At 37.3% G+C, this 16,724-nt stretch overlaps 1 protein-coding gene across 1 annotated transcript in view; it reads left to right on the top strand.

Annotated features, from left to right (window-relative positions):
* LOC140145904 (U5 small nuclear ribonucleoprotein 200 kDa helicase-like) overlaps window positions 1-16,724 on the top strand; it is a gene marked incomplete at its 3' end in the record, with an annotated part of 47,825 nt that overhangs the window by 13,291 nt on the left and 17,810 nt on the right. The window contains 13 exon segments of the mRNA XM_072167622.1: window positions 1,461-1,519; window positions 2,110-2,244; window positions 3,004-3,127; window positions 4,314-4,463; window positions 5,575-5,760; window positions 6,083-6,244; window positions 7,843-8,124; window positions 9,039-9,191; window positions 9,530-9,610; window positions 10,235-10,318; window positions 10,455-10,561; window positions 12,962-13,080; window positions 13,256-13,428. Of these exon segments, the coding sequence (XP_072023723.1) occupies window positions 1,461-1,519; window positions 2,110-2,244; window positions 3,004-3,127; window positions 4,314-4,463; window positions 5,575-5,760; window positions 6,083-6,244; window positions 7,843-8,124; window positions 9,039-9,191; window positions 9,530-9,610; window positions 10,235-10,318; window positions 10,455-10,561; window positions 12,962-13,080; window positions 13,256-13,428 (1,815 nt within the window).

Genomic DNA, 16,724 nt, shown 5'->3' with positions numbered 1-16,724 from the left:
CCCAAAAGACCCCATTACAGCGAAGGTATACATTTTTGGAAAGCTTATGTTCCAATTAATCCAACTGTGCAATAATCAAGTTGGTATACAGGGTGTGTAAGTAAATATATAGGATGATATCATGAAAAAACACTGAAACAAATAAACTAAATTAAGCTTTTTGAGTCAATGTTGAATGTGTGAAATTAATGGACTTGCTATCCAGCTCTTGAAGTTAAAACAGCTTAGTTTCAGTTTCAGTTTTATTTCATCCATTCAATTATAAACATAATACAGAGAAAATAATTTCTTTTTACAAAATAGTGAGGAACATTTTAAATATGACAAAAGTATGAGAAGCAGTGGATGAGGATGCCACTAAACTCATAGTGTGATGTAGTGGCACCCTATACATAATGTTTCAATTATACAATGATACTACATAAACAAAACAAATTTAATACATTAAGAAAAAACAAACAAGCCTTGTAAGTACAGAAATTCATCGTGTTCTGGTACTCCATGGAGAAGTAAACAATTCCTTCTACTGTACTGTCCGAGGTCATCCATCTGTCTTTCTAGTTTGTCTTTTTCTCCTGCCAGAGATTCAATCTCTTCTTTTAGTTTGTTGATTCTTTGGGTATTGGTTTCAATATCCATCGATACCCCATTGTAGACCTCTTGCTTTATTGATGCAAGCGATTCTTCCTTGATTTTTTGGTAGACTGATTTGTATATATACCTTCTACCAGTTCATTGAGTAGATCTTCATTTGTTAAGATACCGTTAACCAAGGTGGAAAGGAGAGGTTTTACGGTCTCTTTCTTGTCAAGTAGGCCATGTATCGTTTTTTTAAGTTCGCTTTTCTCTATATCGCTTTCTTCTATTGTGCCAGCCGAAATTGGTGTTGAATTCGGCAGGTCACTAGTAGCAGAACTCCTAGTTCTCTTCAGAGGTTATCCACTGGATTTTTTAGACATTGTCTGACCTTAGAGGTGGTAATGATGGTTTCTGCAGAAGATACGCTTGGTTTAACAGATAAAACAATGGTATAATTGATGATTTATGAGGTATATCTGAGAGCCGTTGTGAGCGCGATGTAGGTGCTACATAATCGATATATCAATCTTAGCATATAAGTGAATTAGAGAACGAACGATATAAATTTTTTACTATCCTCTACCATGTGATAGATGACAGGTAGGTCCATTATTTTAAGTACCCGGTATCCACTATGATACTGTAAGTGCACACGGGTATTACACACTAGGTCTATGCATACAACACACTTCATATGTGCACCTACAAGCGTATCTTACACGTTATCAATACTCATGATGATGTAGGGTCATCTACGGCCTGAGAGACGACACCCGAAATCATGCGATTGTCCAATCAGATTATGTTTTTATGAACTAGACCACTCCCACTGACTAGGAATGTAATCATTGAAATATTGTTTTGTTTTGTTTTTATTTCAGGATGAGATCCATTTGCTTCATGATGACAGAGGACCAGTGTTGGAATCAGTTATTGCAAGGTATGAGAGAGAAACTAGTACAGCCCAAGTGAGGCCCAGTGTTGATATTAAGATGTGGAGCTATTTTGGATTTAACCCCTGGTGACCACTAGAGGTCACGCAAGGTCTTGTTGACAGATGTACCAAATTACTCGTCTGATCACAAGGATTAAAAAATTAAAAACCTAAAAAATACACATATGTGACCATCCACGACGAAACGCTCGTAAAGTTGGCCCCTGGTCAAATTTGTTTTCTTTAGAAAATATATATCATAAGCTTTACAATGATATATCATTTGACTTCAAACGATATCCAGAAGCGGAGTTATGGCTTGTTAAACTTTGCTCCTTCAGTAAAAGGGTACATTATTTTGGTGCTACATTATTTCTCTTTTTCCACATTGCTGGTATTAAATATCAAATGGCAGTCACTTCAAATCATCCCGAAGTCAATGAGATTCAGGAATGTCCTCTCATTGTTAATTGTTAGCCAAAGCAAACAAAGACTAAATCTATATATTCAGAAAGCAGGTGTCAAAAACCCTACCTACCTATCAAACATTATTTTTTAGGCCTAACCGTAATACAATGAATTTGTGTTGTCCACAGAGCAATAAGAAACATAGAGACATCACAAGAAGACGTTCGTCTGGTTGGCCTCAGTGCAACCTTACCAAACTACCAAGATGTGGCTACGTTCCTCAGGGTCAAACCAGACAAGGGATTATTCTTCTTTGATAACAGGTATGTAAGATTTATATCAACCTCAACAAACATGCTATTTGTTTGTGTGTTTACATTAGAGACCGACATTCTCCATTTTGTAAATTCCGTGTTGGTTTCCGCTTTAAGCATAAAAATATGCCCATTCAAGGGAAATCCAATATTTTGATATTAAAAAACACTACTTTCACAAGCAAAATCAACGATCGCTGAAGAAAAAAGTAAATGAAACTGCAAATATATGACCCATAGAGCCAAGTAATGATAAATATGAAGTAAATTTCACACAGGGAGTGTCTTTTGGAATTTGCAGGAGAGCATTAATAGCTCTTCTGGAGCCTTCAAGGAGAGCTATTTAGAGCATTTGTCATAGAATGTAAGGAGAGAACGGTCAACTAAGGAGAGCTAAAAATCACTCCTATATCAGATCTAAGGAGAGCAGTAGAGAGCGATTGCTCTCGCTCTCCTCAAAAGGCAGTCACTGTGTAAACAAACTTTCAAATAAGAATTTTCCTGTTTCAAGTTGAAACAATACAGTTTAGGTTTCAATCATTGTTTTCGAAAGTTCAGGTGAAAGAAGACAAAACTGAGGACAAAATAACCAGCACAGTGGATTTAGGCTAAAATGCTTTGTCTCAAAAGCGCTTCTGTCATTAGTTTTCATCGTATACCTTGGAGCAACAGTGCATTTTTTTAACAGATACATGCTTAGGTGTATATGTAATACCTGCATAATCTAAATCATATTTTTTCTTCTTTGTTTGTTTGTTTGTTTGTTAGCTTCCGCCCTGTACCTCTGGAGCAGCAATACATTGGTATTACTGAAAAGAAGGCACTCAAGAGATTCCAGTTGATGAATGAAATTGTTTATGAGAAAGTCATGGAACATGCTGGCAAAAATCAGGTGGGTGATGTGGACACACTTTTTCTTTTAAGTGAGGTATTTAAAACAAAACTTGGCCAGATTGTTTAAAGATGTTTTTAGATGAGAGTGCAAAACAGCTGATATGCTAATAAACATTTGTGACCATCCACAATGAACCCGTGTAAAGTCATAATTTTGAGTATCTTAGATTATTGAACAGTTGAAATTTCTAGAAAACAAGCTTTAAAATGATTTATCACTTGTCATAACTGCTTAGGAAATAGGTGCTCAAAAATCAAGTGTGCTCTTGAATTCTTTTGTTACATATTGATTTTTATAATGCTTATTTGTCCATATCTCTGAATAAGCACTGGCGACTTTACACCGGGCTTGTGGTGGATGGTCACATATATTAATATGTACAAAATATCAAGATGTGAACAGTGGAAGATCAGGGAACTAAAATTAAGTCCAAATCTAGAGGACACAATTTCATCCAAGCAGCCTATTTCAAAAATTATATATTGTACATATGTCAGTAATTCCATGAAGAATTAGCAGTCACATTTACAAGCAACATTAAAGGTGGGTAACCTGATTGACAATCTCATCCCCCACTTTACCTCATCAAAATGCTGATTTTGGTATCAGATGAAAGCTCATATTTTTCTCATAAACATATTGAAATTTGGCGTTCCAAATCGGTATATTTCCGAAGAAATCATCAAAAAACTGCCGAATTAGTCTCAAATATATTATACCACATTTGAGACTAATTAGGCAGTTATTTGATTATATCTTTGGAAATACACTGAGTTGGAACTTCTAATTTCAATATGTTTATGAGAAAAATAGGGCCTTTCACTTGAAATCAATATATTACATGATCTTTATGATTATCATAAATAAAAACACTGTAGACTACCAATATTACGCTGTATAAATGTCGGTAATTCCATTAGGAATTAGTCACATTTACAAAAACATTTACATGTTCTTTTTGTATGAGTGTTTGAAAGGGGTGACATTTTATGTTATACGTAAGTTTTAAAGAATTTGATTTTCCAAATATATCAGGTCAACTCCCTTTAAGGTGTTCTTTTTTTTCATGAATGCTTGAAAGAGACAACATTTTATGTTAGGGTCCCCTATATACGTAAGTTTTAAAGAATTCCACATACCGGGTCACCTTCCTGTAAATAGTGTTTGATTGTTTTGTTACTAGGTCATGGTGTTTGTCCACTCACGTAAGGAGACCGGCAAGACAGCACGAGCCATAAGAGACATGTGTTTGGAACATGATACGTTGGGTCAATTCCTCAGGGAAGGATCAGCGTCAACAGAAGTGCTGAGGACAGAAGCAGACCAGGCAGAGGTAAGGGAGTACAGCCAAAATGGTTTGCTGAGCTCAGCCAAGCTTGCCTACCTTCGCTTTGATACGAACAAGTAAACAGTATACCAGTTTGCTGATATGTATCGGAGCCTTCAGCAAAGCAGCAGCGTAATAAACTGAGCTCAAAAAGAAACTTCAGAAGGTCATATCTTAAAATCCTGTCCATCAAAATCAACCAAAATTACAAACATGCTTACTTCAATACTCTACTCTAAACACATGTCAGTAACCAAGCAGTTATCCAACTGACTGAACAGCAAAATGCACTGACATGGAACAGCTTCCTGGACCACATTCACAGCCCAATAATTGGCACCCAGCAGAAGAATTCTGTGAGAATGAGTACAAAATTCTTGCACATGTGATGATTCCCAAAGAGTAAGTGGAATAGTGTGGAACAAGACCTGTTTCTTGAAGAAAGTGTGTGAAAAAAAACAGCACCATTTTATCATCTGTGCCAGGATGTTGTATGCATTCTCCCAGATTTCCTGTGCTGGGTGCCAAATATTGGGATGTGAAAGTGGTCCAGGAAGCTGTTCAGTGTCAGTGCTTTTACTTGGTTACTGACATGTGTTTTGAGTAGAGTATTGAAATAATCCTGGGTGTAATTTTGGTTCATTTTGATTGACAGGATTTTAAGATATGACCTTGTGATTCACAAGCTTTGAAAAATTATAAGTTTCTGTTTGAGCTCAGTTTATAAACACAGCTTGATGACACTACCATAATCAATTTCCTTTGGGTTTCCGTAAGTCAATAACGACCCACTCATCAAATGCTCAAGTGGTCATTAAACAAGCTGGTTGATGTCTGTGGTCAATAGAAAGTCAATATTAAGTGTGTAAGTGGTTTAATTAGGTGTCAAGGGGTTGTCAATTCAAACATGGTTGTAAAATAGATTGTACCCGGCTTTGCTAAAAGCAGGGTACCCCTTTGCTAGAATGTGTTACTGAGGGCAGCAAAGCTTGGCTGAGCTCAGTGAATCATTTTTGCTGTCCTCCCGAAGTTCTCTTTCTTGATGCTTTGCATACTGTTGTAAAAGGTGCTTTACAAATCTCATTGAACTATAATTATATGTATTATTTTATTTCAGAATCTTGAGTTAAAGGACCTGCTCCCCTATGGCTTTGCCATACACCATGCTGGAATGAGTCGCCTGGACAGAACACTTTCTGAAGATTTGTTTGCCGATAGACACATCCAGGTGATGGTTTCCACGGCAACTCTAGCCTGGGGTGTCAATCTACCTGCTCACACTGTCATCATTAAAGGAACACAGGTGAGTATGGGTTGGCTACACTATTATCCCCTCCAAAGCCTCATATCCAATTTTGTATAGTTCCTTGACCTCCCTTTAAAGGGGTGTGACCCGATCAACAGCCTCATCCCCCCATTTTGTTTTTCAAAACTTGAGATTTTGATATCTGAAGAAAGCTCATGTTTTTCTCATTACCCCAGTAAAATTTTACCCCTGAGATTTCGTTTAGATGGTGTGACCAAAAACTACATATTCAAAATACTCATAAATATACAACTTAATACAAACCTCAAAATATGAGAGCAACACAATCTAGAACATAGTATGCTTTGTGTCTTAACAGGTGTACAGCCCAGAGAAAGGACGTTGGGTAGAGCTGGGTCCCCTTGATGTCCTTCAGATGTTGGGACGTGCTGGTAGGCCGCAATATGATACCAAAGGAGAGGGTATACTCATCACAGGACATGGAGAGCTGCAGTATTACTTGTCGCTTCAGAACCAACAGGTATGTGAAGCTGCGTAAACAGGTGCTGGCTGCTGGGTGATATATCCCACAATCTAGCTAGTATTAACCATGATGTATGTGTCAGAGAGCCAATTTCCTGAGTTCAGGAAATATTAAAGAAACTTTACAGATTTTAGGAAATTTTGACAACACTAAGTGGCTTCTCTGATGTGTATAGTGTTGTGAGAGGTTTTGTAATCCAGTAATGTGTAGGAGGAAGACATCTATGGGAATGCCTTTGTGGTGATAGTGCTGATGTACAGGGTGTACTCTTAAACTTTTTTGGCCACTAGTCAGTTATAACTCATAAAAGTTACCAACAAAATGTTGCCAGCCCGACATTTGCCAGAGTCGGAGTACTATTAAAAAGCACTTAAAATGAAAAATAAAACTTACTCCAAAACATTCCCAGAGCTAGCTGGGGTAGCTAAGCTCAGGATTGCGATATTACCAGTTTATCATCATCAATTTCTTTTGAAAATTCACCTGCCCGACAGGAAAGTCACCCGCCCCTGGCGTTCAGGTGGGTGTTAAAGTACATCCCTGCTGATGGTTAGTGCATTAACCATTTCGGTAAATCCCATAATTCCTTGTGGTTAGATGCAAGGTGTTGTCATTTGATGTCACATCGACTTGCAATGCCCTGTAACAATGTTTGCTTAACGATGTGCGCATGGGCGTGACATCATATGGCAACATCTTGGGTATAATCACAACAAATTTTGGGAATTATGAAAATGTCAATTGGTACTCAGTAATGTGTAAGAGCAAGACCAGACCAACACATCATGACATGGTTGTGTAATGTACATTTAGATATTTTTTACCATATTTCCTCAACTAAATGCCCCGTCTTGGAGGGGGTTGAATCCAAAAGGGGGAATTTATTAGAGGCTATTTTAAGAATGATAATACCTGTTAAAATCATTAGGTAAGCTTAAAACTCACGCTTAAATGGCGAACTATAAACTTAGGATCAATGACTTCCGGTTCACTTCTGGGTTTACAATCAGACTCTAATGGCTACTCAGTCACGGTCATTGAAAGTGTTGAGATTTTACGCACTGTGAAATTCGTAGTATTGCAGTCAAAAACATGTACAATTGGGCCCTTTGTTGGGGGCATTAGTTTGAGGTTATTTTCATCACAAAAACTGCCTGGGACGTTTATTTGAAGAGCAACTATTCGAGGAAATACACTATGTTGCTTAAAAGCAATTAAGTAGTATTGCAGTCAAAAACATGTAAAATTGGGCCCTTTGTTAGGGGGCATTAGGTTGAGGGTTATTTTCATCACAAAAACTGCCTGGGACGTTTATTTGAAGAGCAACTATTCGAGGAAATACACTATGTTGCTTAAAAGCAACAGTGTGTTTGCTTTTCATCTCACACATTGATATCAGATGTAGAATATTGACTTTTATATGACAAGTATATTACAACTTACTTATTATGCCTCCACCAGAGGTATTATGTTTCCTGGCTATTACTTTTAGGCTTAGGAATCAATGAGCCTCTCATTTGATAATAACACTGTTACAAAAATACAGGCTGCTCCAAGTGAATGGATAATAGTTGATATTAATTTGTTTCTCACAGCTTCCAGTTGAAAGCCAGTTCATAACCAAGATGACAGACAACCTGAATGCTGAAATAGTGTTGGGCAATATACAGAACATCAAGGATGCAGTGACGTGGCTGGGCTATACGTATCTGTACATCCGTATGATGCGTAACCCGACACTATATGGAGTATCGGTGGATGCCAAAGATACAGACCCATACCTGGAACAGAGGCGGATTGATTTGATACACACAGCAGGTGTTGCATTGGATAAGAATAATCTGGTGAAATACGACAGAAAGATGGGCAACTTTCAGGTAGGTATCTATACTAATTTTTTGAGATAAAAAAATATTATCAACTTAGGCCCCATTCGAATTATTTTCAGGTTTTGGTAGCAAATGTGATATCAAATTGGAGCTAGCAAGATGCTGCACATGACTGTGTTGATCAAAGCGTCAGAATTGAGTTGTGCTGTGTTTAGTTGTTGTACTTCTGGAATTCATTTAAAAAAATCTTTGAGTGTTTCATACTTGGAAAGAAAATGTATACTCTGGTTGCTCTATGAAAAAGGTATAAAAATCAAAACCACTAATCCCTCCAATTAGCTCCTGCTGATTTCCCATTATAGAGCTATCAAAAAAGTGTGCCAACAGGTTTCATAATAACATTATTACATAACAATTTCCTATCTTTTGGATTGTTTGCTGTGGTTTATCATTGGGGTGGGCTTGTCCAACTGGAAGTGTAATTGACCAAAGGGGGTAATTATCAGTAATTGGAATTGGGCCTGGATTTATCCCCTTTTTCGTAGCAAAAGCCATGTAATATTGTAGTCTAAATTGGTTTTTATTTATTTATAACATTCGGGCAAAACCAGGCAATGCCCAGTAGTGCTTATATGCTATTAAACTAAAGGGTTATCAACCGAATATGATTGGACAGGGATATGGGAAGAGGTTCGATTTTAGACACAGGAGGAAAATTGGTGCACCCAGAGAAAACCTGTAAGGACGAGAATGGATCGGCAAACAAGCTCTCATGTGGCAATGTGGGAAATTGAACCCAAGCCGTAGTGGTGAGATGCGAGTGAGAAGGCTACTACACTGACCCATCCTCCCGTGTGACAAATTTCAATCTAACCAGTTAAAATTGTGTTATCATCACCAACTGACTTGTAACCTTTGTCTCTTAATAATTTTTCAATTTGATAATATTTGTGTGTGTACAGGTGACAGAGCTTGGTCGTATAGCCAGTCATTACTATTGCACCAATGACTCCATGTCAACCTACAACAGCCTACTGAAGCCTACACTCAGTGAAATTGACCTATTCCGTGTCTTCTCACTCTCATCAGAATTCAGGAATCTTGTCGTCAGAGAGGTAGGTTCTTGTAGCCCTGTAATGTATAATTGTGAACTAGACTTTCAAAAAATCAAAATTATTTGATATCAGAGAATGCAATTTGATGTGTCTGATGTGCTCTCATGTCCTACAAAAAATACTGTGCAAACGACGCTATCCGATCCCATTACCAAAAGTTGCAAAATGTAGTTTTGCATCATAATATTGTAATTTGATTATTAGTGTGTCAAATGTGTTGTACTTACACAAAGGTATTGGTGCCAAAGTTTGTACAAAATTTCACTTTTATTCTGCCATAATGAGATTATTCACAAATCAATAGTTTTATTATTTTTTGTGTACTGTTTCCCTTTCAGGAAGAGAAACTGGAGTTAAACAAGCTGTTAGAAAGGGTGCCTATTCCTATCAAGGAAAGCATAGAGGAGCCAAGTGCAAAGGTAAGAACCAGAGGGGAACCAGCCAAAGATCTCATCAATCTCTGACCAAATTATTTGATTTTTTTCCCAAACAGCCATCTTTATGTCTCATGTGCTGACTTGAAAAGAAGTATCCAATTTGTAGTGCTGTCATCGACATGCAATTATGTTGTCGACATCAGAAAAAATTGCCGATGTCGACATAAAATTTGTATTACAACATTTATCAACATTTTTATGACACATGGTACTTACGAAATAGTGGTAAAATCATGTTTAAGAAACACTTGAAAAACAAGTGATTTTTCGAAAGTTGTGACTGTTGTTCATCATATTGGTTGCCATTTTCACTAAGCTTATTAGAATATGCATTTACTGTGGTATATGCGATTGTTTATTCAACTTCATTGACATTCTCGTTCAAGCCACAGGTGTACTTTTAGGTCAACATTTTGTCAACATGTCGATTAATTTTTCCGACATATCGACAAGAAAAAAACATTTCAATGACAGCACTACCAATTTGCATTGGTGGGAAAGGGAATATGATTGGTAGTGCTGCAAAATGGTGAAAAACTAATCATGCAAAAATGTCCACTTTTACAGTGAGATGACATAATTTGATAACTTGTTGTGTGTTTTCAGGCTAATGTGCTGCTACAGGCATTCATCTCACAGCTCAAACTGGAAGGCTTTGCTCTAGTATCTGATATGGTGTATATTACACAGGTAAGGCAAAAATGTTTCTGTTTTTTTTGTTTTGAATAATAATTTTTACCGATATGTTTTTTACTTAAAAATTAATTAAGAGCCTATTTTTCGAAACTTATTTTAAGTAAATTGCTGTCCATTTGATTGTTTTCAGTCTGCTGGTCGATTAGTGCGTGCAATATTTGAAATAGTACTGTCCAGAGGATGGGCTCAACTTGTTGACAAGACGTTAGCATTGGCTAAGATGATTGACAAAAGAATGTAAGTACAAGCTATTCTAGCTGAAATACATACACCCCCTATGGAAGACAGGACCTTACTCTCCCACACAGGGAGTGTAGGTTTCAAATGAAGTCACCCATTCAGTGTCGTCTGCTCCAAAATGGGCTATTCCAGTTGAAACCTATACACCCCCTATGTAAGACATCACCTTAATCTCCCACATAGGGAGTGTAGGTTTCAATTGGAGTTGCCCATTCAGTGTTGTCTGCTCCAAAATGGGCTATTCCAGTTGAAATTTATACACACCCTATGGAAGACATGACCTTAATCTCCCACACAGGGATTGTAGGTTTCAATGCAGGTAACCCCATTTGAAATCCACACTCTTCCATAGGAGGTATATATTTATTTTAAATGGAATAGCCCAATGTGTGCACAAATGTTTGTGTCTTATTACAGGAGTTTTATTCTTAAGAATTTTTCCTGATTTCACAATTTTTTGTGGACAAAATTTACAGAATTGTATGATTTCGGCCTGTTTTGGGGTATTTTAGCCCCATTTCATATTGTTTTTCAGGATTTTCTACTACTTTCAGGATATTTCACAGGGCTAGAATCACACCCCTGCATTAGTAAAATGTCTGTGTGCAATTTGTTTTACCCATCCAACTGGGGATGTACATCAGGAATTTCCCCTGTAATTGCAATTTTTTGCTAAATGGGGATACCTCAGCTTCTAGAAATATATCTTATACTAAAAAACGGGCTGTAGTGTTAAAATACCTAACAAGCTATCTATAGGGGTGTCAACAAGAAAATCACTAGAAACTTGAGAATGGAATTGGAATTCCCCATTTTCATCCAATTTATATAGTTAAAAACCTTGTTATAAACAATTGTGTCAGCTCTTGGTGCAAACAAAAATGTGTTTGGTATGGATGGTTTTTGGTTGAGTTTGTTTTTCCTGCCAATCTGGGACTTTTTTCAGGTGGCATTCCAGCGGGACACCATAAGGGCAGTATTGATGACCCTGATTGTCAGGGAAATTTTTTTTTTAAATTTGCCATTTTTTTTCCATTTAGTTGGAAAAATGCTTGTAATTTATGTATTGTGTCGCCGTGTGTACCCACTTGTCACACAAAACAAATAGGGGGTTGGTTGTCTCTTTTTCTGGGATCAGACAAATATATTCAAGATGGACAATCTGTAGTTGAAATGATTATGTGACTGAATATTGTTGACAAAGCAATTTTCTGATTAGTGACAAGCATGGACTAATTGTCGACAAAAGCTAGTTATTAAAAATATTACAGATAAGCTTAAGGGGTGGGGTATGAGCGTTTGGACAGTATTTATTGTGGGACATTAGAGCACATCAGACATATCAAATTGCATTCTGAATACGAAGAATGGCCTTCTGATATCAAATAATTTTGATTTTTGAAATTGCAATGTAATACACATTTTATGGCAAATCATTAAAATTGATATTTTTGATATTTAACAGTACTCAAGTAAACTTTATAAATCTGATAATTTATACTTACGATTCACGATATAATACAAATTTTATGACAAATTATTAAAATTTGATATTTTTCAAATTTTTGATATATAACAGTCCTCGAAATAAATTTAATAAATCTAATGATATATTCTTAAAGTGTATGTAGCTGGGAGGAAAAGCCGACGATCAATTGAAAATTTGAACTTTCGTATTGAAGATATGGATTTTTTTCCCAAAACACCCCAAAAAATAGGACTTTTTGGGAAAAAAACCCACATCTTCAATATAAAAGGTCAAAATGTTCAATTGTTCGTCGGCTTTTCCTCCCAGCTACATACACTTTAAGAATATATCATTAGATTTATTAAATTTATTTCGAGGACTGTTATATATCAAAAATTTGAAAAATATCAAATTTTAATAATTTGTCATAAAATTTGTATTATATCGTGAATTTCAAAAATGAAAATTATTTGATATCAGAAAGACATGCTTCGTGTTCAGAATGCAATTCGATACGTCTGAGGTGCTCTCATGTCCCACAAAAAATACTGTCGAAACGCCATAAACGCTCATTCTAGATCCCTTAAGATAGGCATAACATCACCATTATTTACCATGAAATAACTGCACCAGTCTTCTATATTCATTTGTAAGTGGTACAGATTATTTTACCATTACAATCCCAATATTCTGATGCTGTGTATATGGGGTAGGCCTATATGGTAATATTTTGATGTAAATACAAAAATGCATAACATGGTCTCTGAACTTAATTATTTTGACTTGATTGATGTATTTCTTTGTCAACAATTTGTTGACATTGGATCTTGAGAGTTGATGATTATCGACAATGAAATGATTGTCTGCAATGAAAATTGTCGACAACAGTCCTACTGTAACTTGGCCTTGTTTGTGTAATGTTCTTTCAGGTGGCAGTCGATGAGTCCACTGAGACAGTTTAAGAAGATCCCTGATGAAGTTGTCCGCAAGATAGAGAAGAAGAACTTCCCATGGGAACGCTTCTATGATTTGGGACCAAATGAGATAGGTGAGTTATGGCTGATGGTTGGGGTGATGACGGTGGTTGTGGTATGAAGATGATGTTGATGATGAGATACTGATAATGATAATGACATGGTGACGATGTTAGAGATGATGATGAAAATGATGATGACTTGGTGATTATGGTGATGATGATAATGATTCTGACTTTTTTTTTGTAGGTGAACTTATTCGTATGCCCAAGATGGGTAAGACGATCCACAAATACGTCCATCAGTTTCCCAAGCTTGAGTTAGCTACACACATCCAGCCAATTACAAGGAGCACATTAAGAGTAGAGCTCACTATCACTCCTGATTTCCAATGGGACGAGAAGGTCCATGGCAGCTCAGAGGTAAGTGTTGGCATTGCCAGGGTTTTTCATATCGTACATCGAGGGAGCAAAAATGTGAGCCATCACATCAAAAGGGACCTCTTCGCGGCACTGGGCATTTTGAGATACAGGCCGTTGAAGTTTACATATACTCAAAATCATGTCCGATGGTGATTTTTCAATTTCTACATAAACATTAACTTTGAAGTAGATATTTTAAGAAAATCAATACGAAATACTCAGAATATCAATAAAATTTGCACAAATGTAAGAATAAATTTAAATTACCCATGTCAATTCATTTCTTATGTAAACCTTTATTTCGAGAATGGCACATCCGATACCAATAAAGATGGTGTCATTTTAAAGCTAAGATAATCAGCTTTCATCTTGTATGAATAACTCAATTTTTATTTTCCCCTGCAAGAGGTACCTCACAAATATCCCAATATCATCATATCGTGATATTTTACAAAGCTTCCTTACACTGAGCACCTTCGAAAATCACTCAATTTTTAGAATATCGCAACAAAATTACTTATGGTAGCACATGAAAGATGTTTTACACAAATATTATCTCAGCTTTTAACAAATTTACTAATAAATTAAAATTTTGCTTCAAAATTTGGGGAAGTACAGAAGCCGCCATCTTTAATTCATTACTTGCTGGGTCACATTGCATTGTGGGAAATCTCCCAGTAAGGGTTTGCACGGCACTGTAGTTGGAGGTTTCCAGTGGTATAAAAATCTCAACTTTTAAAGAAAAAAGTGGGGGGGGGGGGATGATGCTGTGGATCACTATATGCCCTTTTAGGGTGGAATCACAGAATTAGAGAAAGAGAACCAGGACTCGACCACCATCTTGATACAGGCATGGACCAAAAATTGGGGGTATTCGTTTTCCCTCGGAATGCACTGGAGGCATTCGTTGTCATGCAAGCGCTACATGGATGATGGGCGCATTTGAGAGACCCACTTGATTCAACCTGCACGCGAGTACCAGGACGCTTCAGATGAGACGCAGAATTGTTTTTGTTCGTCTCCGTGCACCGTCGGCAAGGACCCGAATACCCCCAATTTTCTCCCCATAGCTGACTGCGCAATTGTACGTGGTGGTATAGGGAGTCCCGGTTCTCCTTCTCTAATTCTTCTTCTTCTTCCTATATACGTGCATACCTCAAATTGAGTATTGTCGACGGGCTTAACGTGCATAGTTTTTACCTATGCACGATCCTGGAACCTAGGATTGATTGCAGATATCAGAACCGGGGATGTCCCCCTTCTCTTTTTCGAATAGCTCTGACACTTAACGTGCACAGGGTTTGACTCTTCCTGTACACGGGACCAACGGCTTTACGTGACTTCGAATCACGGACGAAGCACATACACTACCTATATCGCACGTGATAAGCAGTGTATGGGGCGAGAAGAAATTCTTCAATTAAATTCTGAAATTAATAACTGAACTGAATTGAAGGATTTCTGGGATGGAAGAGAATTTTCACCTAAGGCAAGCCCAAGGCTCGAACCCTCGTCGATCGTATCTCCCGGCCGGCAGCGCAACGCCTTAACCACTCGGCCATCTCGCCCTCTGTATGTAGTACATACATATAAACTCAACCCAGAAAGTTTTGAAACGATTATAGATGGTCAGATATATCTGGAACTGAAAAAGATGTTTTAACTTTCTTTGGTCAATGTCTCGCCATTTCCTGAGCAGGATGTGCCAAAGGCATTCCTAAGATGGTGTCAGGTTTGATTGTCTTATTAGCTTTCCTCTTAAGAGTTCTAGTGGATTAAGGTCAGGGCTCTTTGCAGGCCAGTCGAGAGTATCCACCCCCTCTGTTTCCAAGAACTCTCTGGTTAGGGCTGCAACCTGTGTCTGGCGTTGTCATGCTTTGAGTGGAATCCATCGCCTACAGCTGCAGCGTACGGTACAACTATCGGACGCAGAACTTCATCGATGTATACCTGCGCTGTTATGCCACCTCTGAGACTGATCAAGTCCGTCTTTCCATTAGCACTTATCCCAGCCCACACCATCAAGCTTCCACCTCCATAAGGTTCTTGCTCTTGAATGCACTCCTCGTCTAGCCGCTCCCCTGTCTCTCTCCAGACTTTAATACGACCATCCACCATTCGCAGGCACACTCTGCTTTCGTCATTGAAGAGGACTATAGACCAAGCTCGACGATTCCATCTGCGATGTGATCTGGCGAAGGCTAGGCGGTCTTGCTTGTGTCGTGGAAGTAGGCGGCTCTTCTTGACCATTTTTCTTGAGCGTAGACCCGCTGCATGCAGCCTGTTGCTTGTGACTTGATCGCTCCAGTCGTTCGGTCTTTGCTGGCCTCTTCGTCTATGGACTCGGTGTTTGATCTGTGGAGCTGTATCAGAAAATAAGAAAGAAAGATGAATAAAAAATTGTTTAATGCCATGATCATATTGTTAGATATTGTAAATTAACATTTAGCTGCTTCATTGCCATATTTAAGATTATTGTAAATTTTCGCTGCTTGACTACAGTATTTTGGGAAAAAAGTTTGTTTAAAAGTAACCTTGTCTCACCTGTCAATATCCTGTTTTGCGGGGCGTGGTTAATGATAATGTTCAAGTAAAAGAAAAAAAGACCCAAGATCACCGTGGATAACTAAAGGGCTTTTACGTTGTATAAATATGAAAAATTCTTTATATAAACAGTATTTGCAGAATCCAAATACGGAATGCCTCCAAAAATTTAAAACCTATAGGAATAAACTGCATGGTTTGATACGACAAATCGAAAAGAAACTATTTTTTTACCAAATTTGAACGGGCAAAAAATAATATGAAACAGACGTGGAAAACAATTAATAGTATTATTGGACGTGGTAAAAATCAGCAAACTAAAAATAAATTTAAGACGGACAATAATGACAATACTGCTACTATTTTAGATCCCCAAGAAATATGTGATCATTTTAATAAATATTTTGTGAACATAGGTCCGAAACTTGCAGCAAATATTCATAAATGATCACATATTTTTGGGGATCTAGATAATCCCGTATCTAGTAGCATGTATATGAAACCTATTATAGAACCAGAAATTATTAAAATCATAGATAAATTCAATCAGAACAAAAGTGCTGGTTGCGATAATATTGGAAACTTCATTATCAAAAGGGTAGCAAACGAAATTGTAAAGCCAAAGCTAAAAGTAGCAAAGGTAATACCAATCTACAAAAAAGAAGACGCTGAAGTGTTTTCGAATTATCGCCCAGTATCGGTATTGCCTTGTTTTTCAAAGATACTTGAAAGATTGGTTTTTAATAGATGTA

The sequence above is a fragment of the Amphiura filiformis genome, chromosome 2 (genome assembly GCF_039555335.1).
Source record: "Amphiura filiformis chromosome 2, Afil_fr2py, whole genome shotgun sequence".
NCBI lineage: Eukaryota > Metazoa > Echinodermata > Ophiuroidea > Amphilepidida > Amphiuridae > Amphiura > Amphiura filiformis.
This window is presented reverse-complemented; position numbering and strand designations above follow the sequence as displayed.